The sequence below is a fragment of the Marmota marmota genome, unplaced genomic scaffold (genome assembly GCF_001458135.2).
Source record: "Marmota marmota marmota unplaced genomic scaffold, marMar, whole genome shotgun sequence".
In the NCBI taxonomy this organism is placed as follows: domain Eukaryota; kingdom Metazoa; phylum Chordata; class Mammalia; order Rodentia; family Sciuridae; genus Marmota; species Marmota marmota.
The window spans coordinates 1,236,926-1,249,951 of NW_026000196.1; the positions used below are offsets into that span (position 1 = coordinate 1,236,926).

The following is a 13,026-nucleotide window of genomic DNA, read 5'->3' on the forward strand; positions in this document are numbered from 1 at the left end:
GCCATCCCAGAGTGAGCAACCTGGGGAACAAAGCTGCCTGTCTTCTTGTCCCAGAGGGAAGAAACAGCATTCCACCTCTACCCACAGTCATATTTGGATTATTAGGCAATAGGCTTGACCAAAGGAGCTCTCTGGATCTCACTAGGAGGCAAAGTTCAAGGGCATGAAGCCATGGAGCAGACTGAGCCACTTCAAGCCAGGGACTGGTTTACCTATTGGGGGTCTGAAGAGAAGTGACTTCACAGAATCACTTTTCCCTGTAAGGTCAGTGTCTGCAGGCTATGTTGGCAGCCTAACCATCTTGAATAGCCTGACTTGTTTAAAACAGGGCATGCACACTGTAGTGTGCTGTAGCCCATTGGCCAAAACACCACGAGCAAAGAATATTTCCACATTTCTAAATGGTTAAAAAATTCAAAACTGCTTTTGATCCTTTTGTGACCTATGAAAATGAAATGAAATATAAATTTCAGGATAATATAAAATATAAATTTCATTTAACGCAATCATGTCCCTTCAGTTACCTACTGTTTCTGGCTTCCACTGTGCTATAAGGGCAGCATGGAGTAACTGTAACAGAGACTGTGTGGTTCACAAAGATGAAAATATTTACTGTTTCTCTCTGTACAGAAAATGTTTGCCAACCCCAACATGATGCAGCATTAGGCATATGGGTTTCATTGTGTGGGCAGCGGAAGCCTTTGAAGGCTTTTTATCATTTGAGAGGGATCAGCTACAGAGGTTTTGGATGATTCACTTCTCAGACTGTAGGATGCAGTGCGCTGGCAGGAGAGCAGAAGTGGGAAGAGCAGCCAAGAGGCCAGTGGGGGAGCCAGGCTCAGCTCCTACGGGCTGCCCAAAGGCAGTAACCCTGTGAAGAGGCAGGGACAGATGAGAGAAGTGACAGAGCCTGAGAAGAGAGGCAATAAGTGAAGGATGGGTTAGGAGAAACTTGAAGGTTTCTGGTCTTAGTCAACTGGAGAAAGAGGAAGAGGAAGAGGAGGCAGTGGGAAGATGTTTAGGTCAAAACTGCAGAGAGAAGACTGATGTGCCCAGGTGACCACAAGGTGGCGCTGTCTATTAGGCCAATGAAAATTTGGGCTACTGCTCAGGAAGGATTCGAATTGAATTTGAATTTGAGGGTCATCAAAATTTTGGAAATAACTGAAGTTGCACAGTGAGTGAAAGCAGCAAAAAATGAGTGGAAAAGAGAGAGGAGATACAGACACGGCACAATTCTAGAGAAATAGCTACATCAAGACTAGGCAGACAGGAGCCCAGGCCCAGGTCAGGCCCAGGACCACACCCGCTGACAGAAACCCATGTTGGAGCCCAGGCCCTGGCCTAGGACTGTCGCTTGGACCTGTGAGGGAGCCCAGGTCCAGGACCACCCACCAGCCAAATCAGGAGCCTAGGCCCCATCTCTGGAAGTGGTTGCCAACATCCATTTTGGGACACCCCCACTGCCATCTTGAGTTACCACTGCTATTGCTGCCACCACCTTTAGTTTCAGTAGCGTCCATCTGGGGACATGGGCTGGGGACTGGAAGCACAATACCAAAGTGAGGTACAGGTGATCTGCATGGACACTACCAGATTGCAGGTTAGAAACTGTAATATCTCAGATCTGCACTGCAAGAAAGGACGACACATAGACAACACGAAATAAAACAAAGGAAGAAAGTTCCCCAAACAAACCAGGATACTACAACAATAGAATCCATTGACAGAACAGTTGATGAAATGTCAGAGAAGGAGTTCAGAATGTACATAATTAAAATGACCTGTGAATTAAAGAATGACATAAAAGAGAAAAGACAGGCAAAATTTAATTACTCTGACAAAGAGATAAAGAGCAAATGCAGGCATCCATTGATCACACCAACAAAGGGTAAAGGGAGAAAATACAGGTGGCAAAAGATTACTTCAAGAAAGAGAGATTTTGGGAAAAAAATCAATCAGAAATCCTTGAAATGAAGGAAACAATAAACCAAATAAAAAACTCAAAAGAAAGCATCACCAGTAGACTAGATCACTTGGAAGACAGAATGTCAGATAATGAAGACAAAATATACAATCCTGAAAATTTATTGGGTTAGATGAAGGCACAGAGATTCAAACCAAAGGAATGCACAATCTCTTCAATGAAATAATATAAGAAAATTTCCCAAACATGAAGAATGAATTGGAAATTCAAATATAAGAGGCTTATAGGACCTCAAATGTACAAAATTACAACAGATCTACACCAAGTCACATTATAAGGAAAATGCCTAGCATACAGAATAAGGATAGAATCTTAAAAGCCATGAGAGAGGAATCAAATTACATAAAAGAGGAGACCAATTTGGATCTAAGCCGATTTTAAAACCCAGACCTTCAAAGGCAGGAAATCCTGGAACAACATATACCAAGCTCTGAAAGAAAATGGATGCCAACTAAGAATCTAATATCCAGCAAAATTAAGTTTTAGATTTAATGACAATAAAAACCTTTCATGCTAAACAAAAGTTAGAAGAATTTACAGCAAGAAAGCCAGTATACAGAGCATTCTCAACAAAATATTCCAGGAGGACGAAATGGAAAACAACAATGAAAATCAGCAAAGGGAGGAACTACACTAAAAGAAAGGCCGATCAAAGGAGAAACCAAGTCAAGTTAAAAGCCAAAAAGAAACCCAAATGACCAGGAATACAAATCATATTACAGTAATAACCCTGAATGTGAATGGCCTAAACTCATCAATTAAAAGACATAGACTGGAGGATTGGACTTTTTTTTTTAAAAAAAAGACCCAACAATATTCTGCCTTCAAGAGACTCATTTCACAGGAAAAGACATCCACAGACTGAAGGTTAAAGGGTGGGAAAAAGCATACTATTCACATGGACTGCGTAAACAAGCAGGGGTTTCCATCCTCATATTAGATAAAGTGAACTTCAAACCAAAGTTAGTGAAAAAGGATAAAGAAGGACATTTCATACTGATTAAGGGATTAATACATCAATAAGACATTACAATCATAAATATCTATGCCCCAAAACAACTGAGCACCTATGTATATCAAACAAACCCATCTTAACTACAAGAATCAAATAGACCACAATACACTAATATTGGGTGACTTTAATACACCTCTCTCACCACTGGATAGATCTTCCAAACAAAAACTAAACAAAGAAACTACAGAACTCTATAAAACAATTAATAATTTGTACTTAACCGACATATATAGAATATTCCATCCATCAATGAACAAACACAATTTCTTCTCAGCAGCACATGGATCCTTCTCCAAAATATACCATATGACTTAAAGCAATTCTTAGCAAATACAAAAAAATAGAGATACTACCCTGCATTTTATCTGACCATAATGGAATAAAATTAGAAATCAATGGTAAAATGAAAAATAGAAGCTACTCCAGCACCTGGAGACTAAATAATATACTATTGAATGCTGCATGAATAACAAAAACATCACAGAGGAGATAAAAAAATTTTAGGGGTCAATGAGAACTCTGATACAACTTATAAAAATCTCTGGGATACTATGAAGGCAGTGCTAAGAGAAAGATTCATTGCATTAATGGACTCATTAATGCTCATTCATTAAAAGAAGAAAAAGTCAACAAATAAAAGGCCTGACATTACATCTCAAAGCCCTAGAAAAAAGAGAACAAGCCAACACCAAAAGTAGAAGAAGGTAGGAAATAATTAAAATCAGGGCAAAAATCAACAAAATTGAAATAAAATAAACAATTTAAGAAATTGATGGGCTGGGGATGTGGCTCAAGCGGTAGTGCACTCCCTGGCATGCGCAGAGCACTGGGTTCGATCCTCAGCATCCATCACATAAAACTAAAATAAAGATGTTGTGTCCACCGAAAACTAAAAAATAAATATTAAAAAATTCTCTCTCTCTCTCTCTCTCTCTCTCTCTCTCTCTCTCCCTCTCCTCTCTTTAAAAAAAATAAATAAATTGACAAAACAAAAAGCTGGTTCTTTGACTAAATTAACAAACCCTTAGCCACCCTAATGAAAAGAAGGAGAGAAAAATCTCAAATTACTAAAATTCATGATGATAAAGAAAGTATCATGACAAACACTATTGAAATACAGAAGACAATTAGAAACTATTTTGAAAATGTATACTCCAGTAAAATAGAAAACCTTGAATACATTGATAAGTTTCTAGAGGCATATGATCACCCCAAACTGAGTCAAGAGGTCATACGCAATTTAAACATAACAATTTCAAGCAAGGAAATAAAAGATGTCATCAAATGCCTACCAACCAAGAAAAGCTGAGAACCAGACAGATTCACAGCTGAGTTCTACAAGACCTACAAAGAAGAATTAATACCAATACTTCTCAAATTATTCCATGAAATAGAAAAGGAAGGAACCCTTCCAAACACATTCTATGAAGCTAGTATCATCCGCATACCAAAACTAGGCAGAGACATATCAAGGAAAGAAAATTTCAGACCAATATCCCTGGTGAACGAAGATGTAAACATTCTCAATAAAATTCTAGCAAATAGAATACAAAAACTTATTTAAAAAATAGTGCAGCATGATCAAGTGGCGTTCATTTCAGGGTGCAAGTTTGGTTCAACATATGGAAATCAATAAATGTAATTCATCACATCAATAGACTTAAGGATAAGAATCATATAATTATATCCATTGATTCAGAGAAAGCATTTAACAAAATACAACACCCTTTCATGTTCAAAACACTAGAAAAATTAGGGATAGTAGGAACATACCTCAACGCTGTAAAAGCTATCCTTGCTAAACCTAAGGCCAACATCATTTAAATGTAGAAAAATTGGAATCATTCCCTCTAAAAACTGGAACAAGACAGGGATGTCCTCTTTCACCACTTCTATTCAACATAGTCTTTGAAACTCTAGCCAGAGTAATTAGACAGATGAAAGAAATTAAAGGGATATGGATAGGAAAATAAGAACTCAAAACTATTATTATTTGCTGACAATATGATTCTATGCTTAGAGGATCCAAAAAACTCCACCAGAAAACATCTATAATTAATAAACGAATTCAGCAAAGTAGTAGGATATAAAATCAATACCCTTAAATCAAATTCATTTCTATGTATCAGTGATGAATCCTCTGAAAGAGAAATTAGAAAAACTACCCCATTCACAGTAGTCTAAAAATAAAATAAAATACCTGGGGATCAATTTAACAAAATAGGTGAAAGACCTCTAAAATGAAAACTACAGAACACTACAGAAAGAAATTGAAGAAGAACTTAGAAGATGGAAAGATCTCCCATGCTGTTGGGTAGGCAAAATTAATATTGTCAAAATGGCCATACTATCCAAAGTGCTATACAGATTCAATGCAATTCCAATTAAAATATTGGAAAGTCATATACAGCAGAATGAAACAAAACCCCTGTCTCTCACCATGCACAAAACTCAACTCAAAGTGGATCAAGGACCTAAGAATTAGACCAGAGACTCTGTGCCTAATAGAGGAAAAAGTAGGCCCAAATCTTCATCACGTCTGATTAGGCTCCGACTTCCTTAACAAGACTCCTAAAGTGCAAGAAATAAAATCAAGAATCAATAAATGCAATGGATTCAGTCTAAAAAGCCTCTTCTCAGCAAAAGAAACAATCAATGAGGTAAAGAGAAACTCTACATTTTGGGAGCAAATTTTTGCCACACACACATCAGATAGAGCACTAATCTCCAGGATATATAAAGAACTCAAAAAACTTAATGCTAAAACCCCCCAAAACCCAATCAATAAATGGGCAAAGGAGCTGAACAGACATGTCTCAGAAGAAGATATACAATCAATCCATAAATATATGAAAAAAAGTTCAACATCTCTAGTAATTAGAGAAATGCAAATCAAAACTACTCTGAGATTTCATCTCATGCCAGTCAGAATGGTAGTTATGAAGATACAAACAACAATATGTGTTGTCGAGGATGTGGGGGAAAGGCACACTCATCCATTGCTGGTAGGACTGCAAATTGGTGCAACCAATCTGGAAAACAGTGTGGAGATTCCTTAGAAAACTTGGGATGTAACCACCATTTGATCCAGCTATCCCACTCCTCAATCTATACCCAAAGGACTTTAAAACAGCATAACTATAGTAACGCAGCCACATCCATGTTTATAGAAGCTCAATTCACAATAGCTAAACTGTGGAAGCAACCTAGATGTCCCTCAATAGATGACTGGATACAGAAACTGTGGTATCAATACACAATGGAATATTACCCAGCATTAAAAGAGAATATAATTATGGCATTTGCAGGTGAATGAATGGAGTTGGATAATATCATGCTAAATGAAGTAAGCCAATCCCCCAATACCAAAGGCCAAATATTCTCTCTGATAAGTGGATACTGATCCATAATGGGGCAGGGAGCATGAGGAAAATGGAGGAACTATGATTGGGCAAAGGGAAGAGAAGGGAGGGGAAGGGACATGGGGGCAGGAAAGATGGTGGAATGAGATGGATATCATTACCCTAGGTACATGTGTGATTGCACATATTGGTGTGACACTACATCATGTACAACCAGAGAAGTGAAAAGTTGTGTTGCAATTGCATACAATGAATCAAAATGCATCCTGATGCCATATATACCTAATTAGAATAAATATATAATTAACATTAAAAAAAAAAGAGTAGGCAGACAATAGGAGCCAATGAGAGAAAGTAAGAAAAGTAGAATCAGAATCTGGAGAGCATAGCCTTATTTGTTTCATTTTCTTACTTGTTTGGGTTTAAGCATAGTACCAGGGAGAAGTTGAGGTGGCAAGAAAAGATGGTTTTGTATTTTCTTTTCTTCCCTGAGTGCAAGCCTGCCCAAATCCAATGTCCTTGTATTTGCCTGGGTATTTGTCTCCCATAGTTAATAACAATGATAAAAAATGAAGAATTTCAATGAGCGGAGACATTCTGATAGTGTGCAGTCCCTGGTTCAAGCCTCAAGTAATTGGCCAAATTGCCTTTTGTAATCTTTTTTTCAGCAGTGAAGTTTCCAAATCTACTCTTGAGTCCATGGGGGGATATACTGGTGGGGACAAAAGTTTGTTGTACAGATCAAGGCTGTACAATAGCCCTTATACCAGCTCCAAAAAATGATTGTGTAAGATGTATTTGGCAAAATCAGGCAGATCAATTCTCACTGGACATGTCCCAATAAGGAAAGGACAGAAGAGTACAGAACTGGGCTACATGACCGTGTTGGGTTCAGCCCCTTACATAATTAAGAATGGACATGCTGCTGTTTTTTCTTTGTCTAACATTTTTTCAAACCACATTACTTTTGAACATTTTTTTAATGTGTCTGTTGTCACTCCTGGATTTGAAGACTCACAAGGACAAGGGCTGGGTCATTCCATTTTTTTTTTACTCTGGTTCCAATGACCTGCCATGCTGAGCTGATGGATGGAGTTGGATAATATCATGCTAAACGAAGTAAGCCAATCCCCCAAAACCAATATTTTCCACTGTGCCTCTACCCTCTATGGCCACACATAGATGTGTTGGATGAAATAATACATCTGAACTCAAAGGAAAGAGATGGGAATGACAAGCTGCCAGAAGGCAAAGAGAGCTTTAAATCCAAACGAGGCAAACTCAAGAGTTGATGACATGGTGGCCCGGAAGGCTGCTGGACTGTTACAGACCCTAAGGGATGTGTCCTCTGTTCCCATTTGAGTCCTTGGGTCCATGTGAGGCTCTGAGAATCTGCACAAAGCCCTGATACTAAAAGAGCTATGACTCATGAAAGGCCAACAGGCCCCAGGGAAGCAATAAGGAAACTTGACTTTGCTCATGACTTTTTTTTTTTTTAAATGGTCCTGGGCATTGAACCCATGGGTGCTCAACCACCGAGCTACATCCCCAACCTCTTCTATTTTTTATTTTGAGACAGATTCTCACTGAGTTGCCCAGACTGGCCTAAAACTTATGAGCTTCCTGCCTCAGCCTTCTGAGTCTCTGGTATCCACCACCACATCTGGTTGCCCATGACACTTGAGTGGGGAAAACATCTCTCACAAGGAAATAAACATCAATGCCTGTATCATATGTGGTCTCAAAGATCATATTTATAGTCTCTGTGGAGAACATAAACCCCCAATCTGGGAAATCAATATTAAATTGATTTCCCTAGGGGTTCCTAGTAGAAATAAAGGAAAAACTGGGTGACCTGAGGTATATGGGAATCCCACAGGACAACAGAAACACTCTGAAAAATAAATTTACAATAAAGGTCACATATTACCTCAGAAGGGTCAGCAGAAATAACACAGAGGAATATTGGCCCTCAAAAATAATATAATAGAATAATATAAAAGAGACAATAGAATTACTGTGTTTAAAATAATTTTAAGTGATAAAAGAAGGAATATAAACTGTAAGGAATAAACAGAACACAAGGAAAAATAGATTAATGTGAAAAAAGTGGTTTCTGGATTTCTTTTTTAAAGCATAGTAATTTCCGTGAAGTATCAATTGATTGGTGAGACAACAGATTCAATGCAGCTATAAGAAAAATTAGTGAACTAGAAATTATCCAGGAGACTACACAGAGCAACAAAGATTAAAAAGAAGAGCATTAAAGAGACAGGGAGAACACAGCAAAAGGTCTAAAATATATCCAATAGAAATTTTAGAAAAAAAAACAGTGAAAAGAGAAGAATAATACCCAAAGAGAGTAAATTTTCCAGAATTTATTTAATGCATGAAACTATAGCTTGAGGAAGAAGAGGATTTTCTTCTGCCCTAGGATACCATAGTGAAACTGCAGAATATCAAAGACAAAGGAAAAAAATCTTTAAAACAATGAGAGCAAATGTATAGATTATATACACTGTAACCATAATTAGTGACAGCAAAGTCAGTATAAAAATAGCCTTTGCATTTGAATTGCTCAGCACAGTGTGGAATGAAGAGAAAGTGTTCCTTGTTTGTATGTTGAATAAATTGAATGAAAGGGAGAAAGTGGTTTTCATTCACATAAAAATAGACTTCTGGATAGAGAAAAAAAAATATCCTAGGGGTATACTGTTAGGAAGAAAATCCTTGAAGTTGAAAGATACAAGTCCTAATTCTCTTTACTTTGTGACCTGGGATTTCTCTGAGCTGTTTTTTCCTCTGTTAAGTGAGGCCCACATTGCATTCTGGAAATACCACATCCAACCCACATCTATTGAGCATTTTGTTGACCTTACCCACAATTGGCTCTGGGTTATCATCTAATATGAAGAAGTCCCTCTCCTCAAAGATCTGTCACCCTGGCCATGGAATGATTTTTGCAGGTTACTGATTACCACACAGTGTGACGAGTGCTACAATGTGGTAGGTACAGAGTGCCATGAGCATTACGAAAACAAAAACAAAAATCAAAACACAAAAAAAAGGATAAAGATAACAGGGGCTGAAAGGTTAAGAGAGAGTTGGGTGGAGAAGGTAAGAAAAGTACATTTTAGTTGAGAAAATGGCATGGGCCAGGCATTTAACTGCATAGACCATTGTGAAAATGCAGATCATATTGAAAATGATACATGGGAGCAAAGGTGTGAGGGTCAGGGAGGCAGGGAGGGTGAATATGAAGCAAGGAGACCTGATTAGGCCACTGCTGATCCTGCCTCTCAAAATTGTTCTTCTCTGTACAAAACGTTGGGCAGTGGTAAGACCAGAGTTCAAAGTAAGAGCTTTGACCTGTGATTGACAAAATTATTCCGCTTATCTCAACAGGTGATGAAATTCTGGAGCTCAATGGTGAATCGATGGCTGGATTAACACATCAGGATGCTTTGCAGAAGTTCAAGGTGACTGTTTCTAATTACCATCTGGTCAAACCCCAGGGCCTTCAGGAAACCACATCAACTGCTCCCCGCTTTACATGAAGGGTCCCTAGCTGATGCTGCTCTTGAGCACAGTGTTAAAATGTCATTACTCAGAAAATCAGAATGTAATCAGGATTGTTTTGGGGGAATATTTGAACTACTTAAAATGTATAAAGCTATGTTAAAACAGTATGCATAATACACTATGTATTTAGACTCATATATTTATAAATATGTTTGGGGGTTTTAAAACATCACTCAAAGATATTTTTGAGTCTCCATCTAGTTGGTTCAATTTAAGACTACTTTGTAATACACATACATATCTATGTGTGAATATATATATATATATATATATATATATATATATACTTATGTGTCTGCTTATATGCTATGTAATATACAGCATAATAAACACTGCACATAATATATAATATGTAGTACTCATGCATGTATATCTGGTATATGACATTTATCATATATTACATATAATATATAATACTGTGTGTGTCATAAATATTATGTACAATGCTATAATGCAATGTCATACATGATGTTTTATATTATATGTAGCCTATAATGTACGATATGTAATAGAGTACTTTTGTGTGTGTCATATATGTCGCATATATGAATAATACACATGTTTATATATGACACACACATTGAGCTGCATTTCCTTTATAAAGTATTTTATTACTGTCACTCATGAAGGACAGTCTGCCTCACTGGCCCTGGCATTGCTGCTGGGTATTGTCACACTCTCCCTTTTCTTTCAGCAAGCCAAGAAAGGGCTCCTCACCCTAACCGTGAGGACCCGCCTGACAGCACCCCCTGCCCTGGGCAGCCACCTGTCTCCACCCCTGTGCCGCTCCCTGAGCTCCAGCACGTGTGTCGCCAAGGACAGCAGCCTCTTTGCCCTGGAAAGCCCTGCGTCTCCTGCCAGCATTGCCAAACCCAATTACAGAGTCATGGTGGAGGTTTCCCTGAAGAAAGGTAAGAGTGCTGACCACTGGAGGCTCTGCCAGCATCGCCCAGCCTCCTTCCAGGTTTCCATACCTGGCTGAGTTCAGGCTTCCCTGTTGGAATCAGCTCAGGGTGGGCAGGATGCTCTCAACTAGCAGACCCCATGGCTGTTGCTGGGCTGGGATGAGTAGAAGGTTGAGTTTTCTGCTTCTAGAAGCTCAAGACAAACTGTCCAAATCTAGTCAATGTGTCCTGCAGTGGTGGAAAGAAAACAAAACAAACATAGATAAGTGGAGGGGAGGAAATGGATATAAGGGACAAGGCTTTGTAGCCTTGCAGCTAATGTATTCAGTGTCCTTGGCAGGTCACTTAATCTCTCTGGGCCCCTGTTTTCTTACCCAGACAAGAGAATTGAAGTTCTGACATTTGAGAGTCACAGCCATTCATTGTGTCACCACAGGCCCATGGCTAACAAACCCCAGAGAGCCCACAAAGTCCTTTCTACCAAAGTTCAACTGTGCTGAGACCAGAATGATGGAGAGGAGGCAGCTAGTCACAGAGTTGAGCTCCAGCAGAGGGGTCATTGTTCTAGGAACAGAGGGAGGGTCAGCATGGCCAAAGCAAGGTGAACAGAGTGAGTGATGACATTAGAGTACTTGGCATTCAGCCATTTGGGTCTGAGCATAGGAATAGTGCTTTGGAGAGAAGTAGATGGATTGAGATGAACTGTAGAGAGAGGAGAAGAGGGTGTGGAATTAATTCATTGCACAGGAGTTTGCCTGATGTATGTCTTAGCTCCCCTGCTGTACTAGAAGCTCCTGGAAGACTCAGACATCTCTGTGTGCTGAGGCCTGGCGCGGTGTTGTAGATAAGTGCAAGGTGCATATGGGTGTGTGCAGGTGTGCTGTGAATAGGGTTCATGCAGGGAGTTTTCTGAGTAGGCATGGCCTCAGAGTGGTGTTTCCTCTGATTATTGGTATCAGAAGCACCTGTATGGAGGGTCTTTGCCTTCTTGATTTAAATAAGCCTCTTCTTATTCTTAGACTCTACCCCAACAGATTTTGATGCAGCCATTTGGGCTGAGGCTCAGGAATCTATATTTTAAATAAGGACTCCAGGTGATTCTGATGCCCATTAAGCTGAAGAACTCTTGCTGGAGTCAGGAAGCTCATCTAGGGTTCTGACCTGTGTTGGTGGCTCATGTCACAGCCCAAATTCTTTACCTGTAGAATAGGGTCACTAACAATGGCCCATGACATCCTTCAGGTGGCTTTTTGGGAGAACCAGAATCAAAAAGGTAAAAATATTCATGAAAGTGCTTTGTGAAACATGAGAAAAACCACTGAGGAGGTCTTCCTTTCACTCTGTGACCACTCCATCTAGTCCTTCCTGCTGACTGCTTCTCGTTCTCCAGGCCTTTGCTGTGAGACCTGAAGTGGCCTTCCTGTCACCTTCCAGCAAACCCCTCGTTTTTCCCCTTCTGTATTCTGTAGGATCCCCATGGCCCTAATACCACCTATATGCTGCTACAAACTTTTAACTTTAGTCCCTCTTTCTGCCTGGGTTTTGGGCCACTCTCTGCTGTACAGGTTGGCTCAGATACCTCCTGGCATCACAAGTGCAACTTGGGTGTAACTGAACACTGGGTCCTCATCCTCATCATCGCTGTCCTCCCTGGACTTCCCTGTTTTGGTAAACAGCATCATCATCTATTCAGTTATTTTGATTTTTATTTATGAAACCCCTGTATTTCATCCCTCAGAAAGTCTGTCTTCAACAGATATTTCACACACATAGATTTCTCTTTCTTCATTAGTGGTGAAGTCAAAGCCACTGTTGTCTTGCTCAGCAGTGCCACTCCACTGGCCTCCATGTTTCCCCCTCTTAAACACCATCGTTCTTTCTCCAACATGTGCAACAGAAGACGTTAGGTCACGCCACTGCCTTGCTCACAGATCTCCATGGCATGTCTGCAGTATGGAGTAGCATCGTTTCAGTCATGCCCTTGCTTACAAAGCCTTGTTTAATCCAGTCCTTGATTCTGCCATTTGTCATCTCATGCCACGCTCCTGTGACTGACCATGCCCTTCCTAACTTGCAACATGGCATGCTTTTTCTCACCCTTTGCCTTGTGCATTGGCTGTTTCTCTTGCTGGAATGCTCTGCCCTGTCTCCTCATTCCTAGCTCTTTCTTGTCAT

At 39.5% G+C, this 13,026-nt stretch overlaps 1 protein-coding gene across 3 annotated transcripts in view; it reads left to right on the plus strand.

Moving 5' to 3' along the window:
- Il16 (interleukin 16) overlaps positions 1-13,026 on the plus strand; it is a 120,977-nt gene that overhangs the window by 81,519 nt on the left and 26,432 nt on the right. For all 3 annotated transcript variants that reach the window (XR_007342805.1, XM_015493007.2, XM_015493008.2), the window contains exons 7-8: positions 9,770-9,843; positions 10,641-10,857. Coding sequence is in view for 2 of the 3 variants with exons in the window: in XM_015493007.2 (XP_015348493.2) it covers positions 9,770-9,843; positions 10,641-10,857 (291 nt within the window). In the remaining variant the exon portion in view is untranslated. The remainder of the gene's footprint in view (positions 1-9,769; positions 9,844-10,640; positions 10,858-13,026) is intronic.